The sequence below is a fragment of the Salmo trutta genome, chromosome 1, assembly GCF_901001165.1.
Source record: "Salmo trutta chromosome 1, fSalTru1.1, whole genome shotgun sequence".
Classification (NCBI taxonomy): domain Eukaryota; kingdom Metazoa; phylum Chordata; class Actinopteri; order Salmoniformes; family Salmonidae; genus Salmo; species Salmo trutta.
The window spans coordinates 47799108-47812179 of NC_042957.1; the positions used below are offsets into that span (position 1 = coordinate 47799108).

At 41.6% G+C, this 13072-nt stretch overlaps 2 protein-coding genes across 4 annotated transcripts; one reads left to right on the top strand and one right to left on the bottom strand.

Moving 5' to 3' along the window:
- LOC115197871 (dnaJ homolog subfamily C member 7) lies at nt 1-9661 on the bottom strand. 2 transcript variants are annotated; one of them, XM_029759588.1, is made up of 14 exons: nt 9552-9661; nt 6378-6466; nt 6071-6195; nt 5726-5839; nt 5456-5530; nt 5220-5338; nt 4945-5098; nt 4569-4733; nt 3159-3250; nt 2956-3029; nt 2560-2706; nt 2224-2376; nt 1682-1759; nt 1-1567 (listed from the first exon to the last, which is right to left on the bottom strand). In XM_029759588.1, the coding sequence occupies exons 1-14, from the start codon at nt 9623-9625 to the stop codon at nt 1530-1532; spliced, it is 1497 nt and encodes a 498-aa protein (XP_029615448.1). In that variant the 5' UTR covers nt 9626-9661; the 3' UTR covers nt 1-1529. The 2 variants fall into 2 exon arrangements, with proteins under 2 accessions (XP_029615448.1, XP_029615447.1); XM_029759587.1 differs by having other exon boundaries at nt 1682-1762.
- Nucleotides 9662-10463: 802 nt separating this feature from the next.
- On the top strand, nt 10464-13003 carry LOC115197897 (NF-kappa-B inhibitor-interacting Ras-like protein 2). Of its 2 annotated transcripts, none has more exons than XM_029759591.1 (4): nt 10464-10570; nt 10818-10936; nt 11050-11291; nt 11570-13003. In XM_029759591.1, the coding sequence occupies exons 2-4, from the start codon at nt 10843-10845 to the stop codon at nt 11810-11812; spliced, it is 579 nt and encodes a 192-aa protein (XP_029615451.1). In that variant the 5' UTR covers nt 10464-10570; nt 10818-10842; the 3' UTR covers nt 11813-13003. The 2 variants fall into 2 exon arrangements, with proteins under 2 accessions (XP_029615451.1, XP_029615456.1); XM_029759596.1 differs by having other exon boundaries at nt 10512-10570; nt 10775-10936.
- Nucleotides 13004-13072: the final 69 nt, after the last annotated feature.

Consider the following 13072-nt stretch of genomic DNA (forward strand, 5'->3'; position numbering starts at 1 on the left):
TTTGAAGGGGGGAAACAAGAGGCCTACTTTATTTACATGGCTGTTGGATAAAGACTCCATAGTCAAGACTGTTGAGGGCTTCTTGAGAGCAAGTCCAGGATGGGGATGCCTTCCTCTTAAAAGTGCACCAAGAGATCTTAAATAACATTTTTAAAAGAACCTCTACCATCCATAATGTCATAGCAATTGTATAAGCTCTTTTTTTATATTAGCTGCATAATTTACACAGGGCAGTGGAACTCGGGCCTGAATAGTTTAATACCGCTAGGGGCATAGCCCATAGACAACCTACATTATACTAGGGTATACTTTTAAACAGCATGTGCAGAATAAGATGTTAACTCATTTGACAGTTTGCCTAGACACGTTCTAGATAACCCCAATCATAGACTGTATACATAGTGTGCTGTGAGATGGTACTTACTGTACTAGTTGTACTGAGCGGTTGCTCACGTTCAGCATATAAGGGTACACAGCCAGTTAAGTATATAGATGTCTACACATTATCTTATAAAATGGCAAGCACAACCAAATTCATTTCCTGAGTTTGTGCCAAAAGGATGTTGTTCATTGGTGCCCTTTTTCAGTCTTTTCCATAATAGAGGAGCATCCTCATCTCCTGGTAGTGGCTCTGAGACAGCCAATTTACAATAAATATACATTAAAAAAAAATATGAAGAAAACAAAATAAGAAAACAGTCAAACTATCAACACAAATAAACACTTTACATTCCAGTAAAATGTACAATGTAGCAACCGGTGAATGGCAACATCAAACATAAAACCTGTGGTGAGGAAGCTGACCACAAGATGGCAACAGGCCTGGCATAGTACACCAGCACAGCCATCTTCTGACTGTACTTAAGCAGTAGTTTATGGATTTAACTCTATTTACCCCAGGCTGTTATGGAAAATAATTAACTGTTCATATAACATGATGAAATGGAGACCACTTTCATTAAGCAATCATCCACCGCTGCTAAGTCATCTTTTGGTTGTTGGGTATAAAGTAGGCTGCCACACAACATGCAAGTTGTTCAGTTGCCCATGGTATTTTGCACCATTAAATACTGGGCAAGATATGCATGCTTTGAATACTGCTTGGACAGTAGGTCAAGTGTAGGCGGTTAAAGGGGGTTTGTAGGTCCCTAGGTTCTCAGATTTCCCCATCTTGAAGTCACATCTTGGCCTGAGCCTTCAGAAGGCCAGATATCTGCACAGTCCCGTTTAAAAGCTCCATTATGAGTCATACTTTTTTGGGCCAACATTGTTTTTATGCAAATTGAATTTCAATGTTTTTATTGTTTGACAAAATGAAACCAAATATCAAAATAGTATTAGTCTTCAATGGATGCTTGCGTCATTCGTTTGTTGCATGATGTGATTTGACAGCACTAGTCGGTAATGACAGAGTCCAACTGAGGAACAGCCAGACAAATTAAAAATGAGGGTGGAGTTGGGGGGGGGGGGTGAATCCATTTGAATAGAGTCCACGATTGAGCTACTGTATAAGTACTAGGATCCTCCAATTAACCAAACTGAAAGAAGAAATTTCCTGGTCCGGATGCTACAAAACAAAAGTGTAAATTATTCAACAGAATCTGAAATATACTGAATTGTTAATTTATCATTATTATTATTATTTTTATATACTGTTTCCTACAGCTGTTTGTATACATACATTGATTAGCTTCGAAACTATAGCCCTGGCCGCCTCCGCCACCAAAGAATGCCTTGAAAATGTTGTTGGCGTCAAAATCTGCTGGGGACAGAAACACATTATGAGGATCAACATCACAGCTGAGGGAAGCAGCCAGTACAATCTCACCACAAATTCACAAAACTAACCATGTAAAATGAATGTGGGAAACACCCATTTAAAGCTCTGAAATACAAATGGCTGAACCCAGTTGGTGTTTAAATCAAGTCAAGTAACAGTAATTTAGTCCCTGTTAAAGCTGAAATACTTAAAGGGGGAGGGGGAAAGCGGCACTTTTCGCCCCAGCGCCTTTATTGTTTTGTTGATGAAACAGAGCAGAGGAGCAGCCAGCATCGTAGTAAAAATAAAAATGCCAGTAGATATTCTGCCATTCTATCGTGTGTGAAATGATGTCCCGGGGGGTAAGAGAGACCATTTGTTATTTTTCGCAAACAGACACTGCAGTTTCAGCCCCCTCCCATCCTTCCTTGAAAGGGGTTCCCCTGCTGATCTCCAGCCCTCACCTCCCACGTTGCCTGTGTCGTCCTCCAGATCGTGACCACTGTCGTAGCGGGATTTCTTCTTAGGGTCAGACAGCACAGTGAACGCCTCGCCCACCTCCTTAAACTTCTTCTCCTCTTCCTTCTGAACCTCAGCACTGGCCGAGCTGTGACGGTCTGAGAGAGAGAGAGAGACAAACCAGGGCCATCAGTCAGGGGAAATGAGAGAAGGTACAGGAGCAGCTAAGTTCAATGTTTTGTTTCCCCTTTGCATTGAAATACGTCTCCTGACACACCGCTTTTTTTATATCAGTAAAATAGACTGGATAGTTGAACTGAGAAATGGCCTCTCTTAGCTACCTGGATGGTGCATGAGGGCCCGTTTACGGTAAGCCTTCTTGATCTCGTCCTCTGTGGCGTTCTTGTCCACTCCCAGCACCTTGTAGTAATCTTTCCGCTTGCTCTTCTTCAGCTCCAACTGTGCATTCTTCAGGAGGTGCTTGTGTTCTAAGGAAAGGAGTTAAGAGTGAGACGTCAAAGATAGTATTAATAACCAAGTGCAGTTAGGGCGCCGTAACAGCAGGAGGAGCTATACAGTAATTCCACACCTCAAAGACCGACACCTGAGACATTGCGTCATAACAGGGTGTGGGGGGAAAACAGGAGTGTGAAGCAACAGAACCCAGACAGAGAGGTAGCATGGTAAGCTGGGATGGAGAGAGGGGTGGTCGAGTCACACCAATGAGACAGACATACCTTTTGTTTTCTCTGTCTGGTAGACCTTCTCATAATCCCTCACAGCCTCATCGTACTCCTCCTTGTCCATGTAACTGAACACAGAGATGTATAGAAACAAGCTTGAGGGATCATAACCATATCCGATGAATATCCATACTCTTGCATGCTCTCTAACCACCATCACGGACATATTGCTAGGAAACTAAGGTTGATTGACGTACCACTGTGCTCTCCGTAAATAGGCCTTGATGTAGGTCTCATCCAGCTTAACTGCCTTTGTGCAGTCTTCAATGGCCTGGTCTATTTTTTTCAGCTTTGAAAGGGGAAAAAAACAGAAAGAAAAAAGAAAAAGAGTAAGGGGACTGGGGAATGTGCAAGGAAGCGTGCGACAGAAGAAGAAAAAGAAGAGATGCTGGCCTAGTTCTAGATAGAGAAAATGAAGCAAAGTGCGGAGCACTGCTAAAAATACACACAGTAAGAGGGGCCTCACTGTATGAGAGGTGTGTGTGAGTTTGTGGTACGCATCTGTGCACGGGTGAGTGTGAGCGCACGTGTGAGCGAGAGAGTATGCGGGTGCCCATGCAGAAGGCCACCTTCACAGCCAGTACAGTAGCGCTACATTGGCCCATATGAGTGACTTCCTGGAGGATTTACAATCTAACAGCTACATGCTGCCAGGAGACATTTTGAACAGAGTTACAGGTATAAGGCACTTTAATATCTGTTTTGCAGAGAATTCGGATGGAATCACAGAATCCAGACATAAAAAAAATTTAACAACCAAAAATCTATTTAGTACGAAATCAACTAAATGTATTGAACTTATTAGAAAATGCATTCATTTGTCCAAGATTATTACGAGACATGCATCAGTGATTGATATTTTCCTTGAACTTTCTGAAGAGGCGACGGCTCAGGAATGCCCGTGCGTGTGCATGCTTGTCTACCACTCTGTGTAGCCGTTTGTGATGATGCTAATGTCATGACAACAGTCTTCTGCTAGATGGAAAGGCTTTCCCAAAAACATACAATGAAATATTAAAACACAAAGTAGCCTATGCCTGCCTACCTGGCAGAATGATATCATGGATTATCAATCCAGTGGCCATTTGTTTTACAAACTCTGAAATTACATGAGCACTACAGAAACATCGAAACCAAAAAAAGGTCCCTAGCTTGTGCAGTTGAATTAAAGGGTAAGTACACCCAAAAACCTACATTTCTTAAATTTTTCACAGACCTCAAAAGTGGTCTCCTGATGTGGTTTAAGCAGTGTGGACAAAAATAAATAAAAATGTGGATGTTATATCAAAAGTGTGATTTGGAGAGCGAAAAACTGAAAAAACTGATTCGGGCAACAACAAAAAATGCACAGATTTTATAGGGACCTACAGGTATCAAATATCAGCTGCCTGGCTGAAAAGGCAAAACAACCACTGTGTAATTGAAAACAGCAATACCTCATTTGCAAGCAAACGGAGAGCCTTCCAATGAAGACTAAGATGATAATAATAATAATAGGCCGAATCAAACTGGGGACCAAAATGGCAAAAACGCCATGGCTGCATAAGACAAGATAACATGGTATGGCAGATGAGGGGTTCTCCTGGTGCTGTGTGTTTGAGCCTCACCTTAGATCCCACGGTGCCCCTGTTACAGAAGAGCTTAGCATTGGTTTTGATGTTGTTGGGGTCTATGGTCAGGGCCTCAGAGTACAGCTCGTAGGCTGCATCATAGTTCCCATCCTTGAAGGCCTTGTTCCCATCCTCCTTCTTGGCTTTGAGTGCTTTGGCATTCTGGGTAGAAAAGAGAGAGCACTTAGCAACCTCTGCAAACGTAAAGTGTGTCAGCAAGCCGGTAGAGGAGACAGAATTGGTTATAGTGTTCTGTGGCTACCTCTTACAAAAGGATGAAGGCAATTTGTCCACATTAGCATAATTATTAGGCAGGTTAGTTGAGCCTAATTGCAGGGCTAGAGTCCTGGTGGAAGGTGGATGGAGTACTCACTCTGCAGGCCAGGCGAGCCTTCTCATGGTCAGGGGCCATGCGCAGGGCCTGGACAAAGAACTGGACGGCCTTGTCAATACAGTCCTCATAGTACAGACAGAGACCACGGACGTACAGGGCATCGCCATTAGTAGCGTCCATCCGCAGGATATCACTGAGAGAGGAAGACAAAGAAACAAGTCTTACATGACCAGATACATTTCCAATTGTGTGCATCAGCTAGGGAAATTGTCTTTATTTAATGGTTTTCCAGACTCCAACAATGTCTTATTTACCTGGCTACTGACTGGGCTTCTGGGTAACGCCCCAGCATGGCCAGACACTCTGCTTTCAGCACCTTGAACCGATGGCAGGCTGAGGCTGACTCCAAGGCACGGTCCATGCAGAACACAACCTGCACAGTCCAGAGAGAGAAACATTGTCATATCAAATCTAGCACCAATCTACCCAGTCCCCCAAATAAGGAAAACAATTTGCTTGATAAAAAGACAACACGCAACCAACAGCCTACCATCCTGAAGTCATGCTTTTCAAATCCTAGTTCAGCCATCTTTTCATACTCCAGGACAGAATCTGCATTCTTTACCTGAAAATAGATTCAAACTTATGATTTTATGTAAGGAAGCCACTACGCTGCCTGATGTTTTCCTCAATCTAAGCAAAACTCATGGAATATCTGTCACAGTTAACAAAGGATTTCAATTACTGTAGAGCAATTAGCTCTTTACAATGCATTGCTGTTAGGACCTAGTCTGCCAGACAGACTGTCTATCTGACCCACCTCCTGCTGTGCCTGGCTGTTGTCAGGCTCCAGTTCTAGAACCCTGTGGAAACAGCGGCTGGCTGCCATGGCGTTGCCCAGGGACAAGTGGCACTTCCCCTCCCGTAGATGACCCTGTGGGAAAGTTGACTCACAGTTAACAGGCAGAAACACTGACACAGGCAGGGAGGAGACCAACCCACAAACCATGACTCAGATATTTCCATTACCTTAACGGTGTACTCATCCAACTGCCAGACGTATTCGCGTATTATGAGATGAGACAAACAGGAAGGTCTGACTAACTTGTCTGCCTAGGAGCTAGCTGGGTATTCAGGGATTGCTACGCCTGGTGGCGGACCCTACCTTCATGAAAGTATCGTCGAGCCGCACTGCCTGCTGGGAGTCCTCCAGCGCCTCTCTGTGCCGGCTCAGCATCATCAGTGTGGCCGCCCGGTTTCCATAGTAACTGGCATTTTTAGGACACATGTCTGTCGAGAACACAGTAAAAAAAATATATTTAATAATAATCATATTATTTTTTTTTTTTTTTTTTTAATCACTCGCTGTCGTTAACAAGAATAGATGATCCTCTCACCCACAGAAAACAAAGGCTTTCCCACTCTATAAAGAGGATATCCTTTGCAGTTGATATCACTGATGGAATTCTTACCTATCGCCTTGGTGTAGTAGTTGAATGCTTCAGAGTAATCCTTCTTGATGTAGTAAGCATTACCTTGCTCCTTGAAGCTCTCCGCTTCCCTGGATGACAGAGAAATAAAAGACAGAAAGAGCTTGAGAATGAGGCTATTTATTGACATTACCCAAGAGAGTTCTGAGTAAAACTGCATAATGACGGGATGTGCATGACTAATTGAGTCCTCAAACTGATGTCAAATTTTTTTTTCAAATACTGTTAAACTATTTGGTCAATTTCATCTTGAAGACAATATTACATTTGCTTTGACTCTAAGTGTTCCATTTGTACATGTGCATTTGCGGGACACAACAAAAAAGAAACCAAGCATCACACAGTTCTGCGGAAGATGCAAGTGGAAGGGGGAAAAATAAAGTACTTGTCTTTTGGCCCTAGATTGCAAAATAGTTGGGAAAAGATTTGATGTACCGATTCCATGGCACATGGTGTATGAACTGATACACAAAACGACGTCGGATTTAAAACTTATGTTTTTATTAAAATTATTATAAAAATGTATTGCAACCCCCCCAAACAAAAGATAACTATTGTAAAATATAATGTGTAAGCTGGAAGTAGAAGCCTAACGCTTCGAACACACCGACAGTGTCATTGCGCATAATAGTACGCAGCATCATCTGGATATGTGTGCAACAATAGTTCAACATTCACCTTCTGCTACCATTTCTGTCAAGCTGTCTGCGCATACAGATTGACACATACTTTAGATAAATCCAACGTATGCACCACACCGAACGCACTGCAACGCAAACTCAGCGTTTCATTGGAAATTAATGTAATTGTGGTGTACCAAAATGGTAGGGTTAGGAGAAAATAATAAAAGTAAAATATATTTTAAAAAGATAGATAGATAGATAGATAGATAGATAGATATGCAATATTAAAGCTGAGCGACTCCCTAAAAAAAACTGTGGTTAAGGGTTAGGTTTAAAATCTGATTTTAAGAAGCAAAATTGTTGGCTGTGGTAACTAACGTTAGTGATGACCCTACTTTGCAATTAGAAGTGGTTAGGCTATAACCCCCCTAAACATAGGCAAGTTCCACACTGAAAATATGCAAAAACATTAGTTTGATTAAGACAAAGAGCATATTTTTATCATAATCATTAAGCCTAGGCCTACTCACCAAACAGATGCCCTGGCCATAATTCATCCACATGTAGTGTTCAATGTAGAATTGTTCATCCATTTAGTAAATTCCAAGGAACAGGCATTAGAAACTAAAAAGTAGACATATTTTGGTTTGTAACCCTGAATTATTGTTCCTCAATTTGCCAAATTGAGCCGTTTCAAATTATCACTGAGAATAACGGTTCCAGAGGCGAGATGCAAATCACTTCGCATTATTCTGTTCCATTTTATTACATCATGTTTTTTACTATAAAAATAGGTGTCTTGACTGTGATAAGGGCTCTGGAAATAGGGTCTTGTCTTCTAAATTAACAAAACAAGGCTATGCCATTGCACAGCCATAGGCCTGTAAACGCAAATTTAGCGGTTAGGATTAGCGTACTTGAAAAAATATAATGCGAGTACTCAGTCAAAAAAGGTCAAATGCCCATCCCTAACAGGTCATACTGTATCATCCACAGAGACACAAAATAGACCAAGTAAATGTGAAAAGGGACTTAGAGGAAAACCTCGAGGTGCATTGGCGAGTAATCAATTACTTCATCCCAGCCCGTATCGCAGAATGCAAGGAGGTAGGTTATTGATGATACATGATACTGCATATAATACATAACCGCTGACAAGCAAAACAACAGACAAGGGACAATACTAGGATTAAAGGTCTTCTTTAAATCATAATTAACTTTGGTGGTAGACCAGGGCTAATCTAGGTTTAAAATATAGCCTATCAGATTGCTTCCTGAACACTGCTATTGCTGTTTCCAAACATGTATGCTGGACGAGTTAACCTTGGTGTGGGGGTGGGTGAGGACAGGGAAAGAGCTGCGCAAAATCATCTAAACATAGAAAGAGCCATACCAGCAGGCAGTGAGGGGTCTCATCCAATGGAAATAGAGGACCTGAGAGGTAGTGGCCACGTGGGTATTTTCTGGGTACAGCTCACAAACAGAGCAGCTATCTGAGCTCAGTGGGAAATACAGAGGCAGATCACCAGGAACCACATGGCAAGACAAGCCAGGGAGAGGGCAACTGCCATAGCTTTTTCTTGGAATCTTCCTCATGCTTCAGTTCAGATCACAATCGGAGCAAGAAAGCAGACAATGAAGCGAAACTGAAAATAAAGGCCATTTTCCAAGACAATGCCTTGCCCTTGTAATGTTTAATGTTCTTGAGGAAACAGGACAGTTACCACTATCACCTGATCATAACAAAATGGTTGGTTGTTGAACTTGTGGCCCCCCACTTTCGCCAAGAGAAAACTTATGACTAGGGGTGGGAATATATTAGCAAGGCCCAACGTCATTTATATATGGATCTGGCTAGGCCTAGTTGACAACCTCGGAAAACATTACCGGGAAAAAAAATGGATCACCCTTCAGGCATACCAACAAGACCATGTCAGTCAATAGTAAGTTACCTCATGCAAAGCCTAACTTATAGCTGTCTCGTTCAGTTCATCAAGACCTTAGAACGTTCTGGAATGACGTCACTCAGCGAGGACAATCAGTGAGCAGAGTGGGGCAAGATTTTGGGGACATTTCTGGCTCCTGCGTGGGTACATGGCAATACTAACAACAGTCATCTACATTAGCTAGCTAAGTAACTAGTTAGCGAAATACATTTGGTAAAAATTATAGAACAAAAACATTAACTATAGGTTGCGACCGTAATAGCTAGCTAGTACAATAGCAGGCTAACGTTAGCTAGCCATAACACACGTTGACGTAAACTTTGTCACAAACTGTGACTAACTTTGTTGGTTAGGTAACATTAACACAACAGATAAAGTCCACTTTATCTTTGTTGGTATGGATTTTAGAAAAAGCGAAAAATGGCTGACGTTAGTTAGCTAACCGGTTAGCAAGGCCTACTTCCCGTGTGACACAAAGCAAAGGCAAACCAACACTAGCCAGACCAAGATTATAATAACATGACAATGGCACGAGAACAATCTTAATTCTAATGTGTAACATTTGTTGTACTTTTTCCGCAACGTACCTCTCCAATTCTTCGTCGCTTAGTATTTCCATTTCAGGATCCATGGTCACATCGCAGTCATCAACCGTCGCCATTTTGCTGGGACTAAGGAGGGGGCAGGAATCAGTGAGGGGGGGTTGATTGACAGCTAGACAAGACGCTCGATCACTGAAAGTTAGTCCTGAAAAAAACCTTTTTGTTCCACCAGCATCTACTAAGCTAACATATGGAATTGTTTTAAGATGGTCATACCAAGGATCATTTAGATATTTGATTTGGAATTTTAGGACCAATTTAGGTATCAAAAATATATATAAAAATGTTTTTTGATAACATTGAATTTGGCCTTTCTGCTATTAGCCAATAAAAACACAATGGATAACAGATTTATACATGGAAAAACATAGGCCAAAATGAAGTTTGTTTTGAAGTGTCTGTCCTTAAGATATAAGAAAGATCAGGAAACTTTTTTATTTTATTTTTTACACATATTTAACCAATTTTTTTAGGCACTAAACGACTTCCATACATTCTGCCATAAAATGTTTTAATTAACTGGTACCGGGCTACCTTCAGGCGAGTCTTACGTCCTAAATCAAAACAACCGACACGTATGAGTTCGTGAGAGACTCACATTCATCGTATCAGTGTGTAGCCCAAACTCTTCGGAAGCTACAGACAGAAGTTGGCAGATCGGCCGTACAGTCTCACCTTAATTCCCCCATAGTTTTTGGCCCACCAGGAGTTGGCATTGACAAGAGAGCAGAAAAACAGACACCCAGCCAGGGTAAAACAATGTATGATCGGACAGGCTATTTTGTCAGTAAAAATAGAGTAACATTGAAGCTAGCTCGCTCTATTAAAATAAAACATGTTAATAATGTCTTCCATCCTCTGCGGTTGTGACTCAAACCATCGGACGCTAGAGGTCGCAGTTACTAAAGATAGTGAGGGAGACGTTACGTAAGCATTGTAAACAGGAAGTATTTTTGGATAGTGGTCTCTGGAATTTACGGGAGCGGTGTAGTTACATTTTAAAGGTAAAAAGTTTGCAAGGAAATCAAATGTTGAATTGAGTTGTTATCTGGAAGAACATAACAACGGCCATTATCACTTAAATAGAATAGTTAGCTAACTAAATAGATGCTAAACGTTAGCATGTAGCTAGCTAGCAAACGTTAGCTACGGTCATGGTAATATCATGTTTTGCGTGTGTGTCTGTCTGTCTCTTTTTTTCATGCTAGCTGCAGAGACAAGACTGTCATCTGACTTGTTATTCAATTACAGAGTTGCCAAGAGACTGATCATCATCATGGGCAAGAGTTGTAAAGTGGTAGTGTGTGGTCTGGCTGCCGTTGGCAAGACTGCCGTCCTGGAGCAACTGCTGTATGCCAATCATATTGCGGGTAAACAATTCATTTGTAGGACCTAGGTAGATCAAGAACAATGTTGATGTTTTGACTACACAGATCCTCTGGTCCCATTGATATCCCAAAATGCTCCCCTCTTTCCCCCCTAGGCTCAGAGCCCATGGAGACCCTGGAGGATATCTATATTGGCTCCATAGAAACGGATCGTGGCACTCGAGAGCAAGTGCGCTTCTACGACACCCGGGGTCTTCGTGATGGTCTGGAGTTCCCTCGCCACTACTTCTCCTTTGCAGACGGTTTTGTCCTGGTCTACAGCATCGACAGTAAGGAGTCCTTCAAACGCATGGAGGCCCTGAAGAAAGACATTGACCGCTTCCGTGATAAGAAAGAGGTAAGGACTTTAATCGATTTCAATGGTAGTTGTAAAGCACAGTGTGTGTAGGCTAGTTAAATAACAGCGCAGACTTCAGGACAAAACAGACCCTGCTAATGAACGGCCGTCCTATCGCCTCTGACTGCAGACCATAAGTGGTAGGGTTAGGAGAAAATAATAAAGTAAAATATATTTTAAAAGGATGTCCTAAAGTTCTTATCTACCCACCACACTTTACTTGCTGATATCCAGGTGATGTGAGGCTGTGCTAAATGGAGGGGATGATCTGTCCACAGGTGACCATAGTGGTGCTGGGCAACAAGCTGGACATGCAGGAGCAGAGGAGCGTGGACTCTGAGGTGGCCCAGCACTGGGCCAAGACAGAAAAGGTGCGTCTGTGGGAGGTGTCTGTGGCAGACCGGAGGACCCTCATCGAGCCATTTGTCCACCTGGCCAGCAAGATGACCCAGCCCCAGAGCAAATCATCCTTCCCCCTCAGCCGCAATAAGAACAAGGGGAGTGGCTCTGTCGATAGCTGAGGGAGCAGGGGGATGGAAGAAGGAGGGAGCAAGGGTTGATGAAGAATGAGAAAATTTCAGGAGACAGGGAGTGAAAGAGTAGGAGAGGAGAAATGCAGTAGGCTAATTATTAGCCTATTACAAATACAGGCAATTTTTGGTCTGAATGAATGTACACCGACTTAATCAGAAACCAATGGTTTCATGGAGATTTTGACTGATATTTAGACTAATATTTGACCATTTAGACTGATCTTTGACGACAAGTAAATGACATCAAAAGTAACACATGGAAAATCAAGAGGGTTGTTTGTATCATGGAGGATACATAAGGGATTATATTACTGTTAGTTAATCAGGAGATTTGTTACACTACTGGCATGCCATCTACTCAGATGAAATATGGCAACTATTTTAGCATGTATGATCTGCATTTTATTTTAAGTTACAGTACATGAAACAAATCCATATTTTGAAGAATTAAAAAAACATTCCTCTATTCTTTTAGAGATGTCAGAAAACATGTTACAGCCTTTTGAGATCACTATGAGTTTTAAAATGACATTATTGTCTAAAGATTTTAATTGTTGTGACAGACTAGCAGTCTTATGTGATGTCTCTTGGTGAGCATGGTGTTTGATGAGCTTCCTGCCTGCTGGACAGGCCCTGATGTGGTGACTGAGAGAGAGAGAGGCTTGCCCTGACTGTTATATCTATGGAGCTCTTGACCACAGCCTAAGCATGCTGAATTATCTGTACTTTATCAGAAACTCCTTACTGTCCTTGAAAACCATGGGGCGTCCTTGATCTTTGTTACTGAGCTGTTAAACACAATGTTGGTCAGATGAAATGTATTTCATTTTCAAATTATTTATCTGACTGAAGCCCTTTAATGCCATATCAGGGTCCATAGTTATTGTGCAACATTTCATGTGTGTTTCACTGAACAAGAAAGATGCATTGGCCTAGTTTGGATGTAGTTTTTTGCTTTGTGACTATTCACAGATCTTTATATTTGTATTATGTTTTGACATTGTGAATTTGCGTCTTTATGTCTGTATTATTGAAGTGCATATTATTTTCATGATAAATATTGGGGCATTTATACTGATGCAATATACAGCACAGTATTCATCTTTTAAAATGTTCTGGAGACTGGATAATCATTTGCATGCCGTGTAAACAAATTAAAAGATTCCCTCTGCATCTAAGTTGAGGCTGTTGTGAATATCTTTGATTTGCATGATTTATGAAGTAATTAAACATAATTCAAACATTTTA

Excerpts from the sequence above, each read along its gene's own strand:
- LOC115197871 (XM_029759587.1), bottom strand. The coding sequence starts at position 9,625 with ATGGCGACGGTTGATGACTGCGATGTGACCATGGATCCTGAAATGGAA. Across the intron at positions 6,467-9,551 it reads AGCGACGAAGAATTGGAGAG|GGAAGCGGAGAGCTTCAAGG; the intron begins GTACGTTGCGGA and ends TCTGTCATCCAG. Across the intron at positions 5,339-5,455 it reads AAAAGCATGACTTCAGGATG|GTTGTGTTCTGCATGGACCG; the intron begins GTAGGCTGTTGG and ends TGGACTGTGCAG.
- LOC115197897 (XM_029759591.1), top strand. The coding sequence starts at position 10,843 with ATGGGCAAGAGTTGTAAAGTGGTAGTGTGTGGTCTGGCTGCCGTTGGC. Across the intron at positions 10,937-11,049 it reads GTATGCCAATCATATTGCGG|GCTCAGAGCCCATGGAGACC; the intron begins GTAAACAATTCA and ends TTTCCCCCCTAG. Across the intron at positions 11,292-11,569 it reads GCTTCCGTGATAAGAAAGAG|GTGACCATAGTGGTGCTGGG; the intron begins GTAAGGACTTTA and ends ATCTGTCCACAG.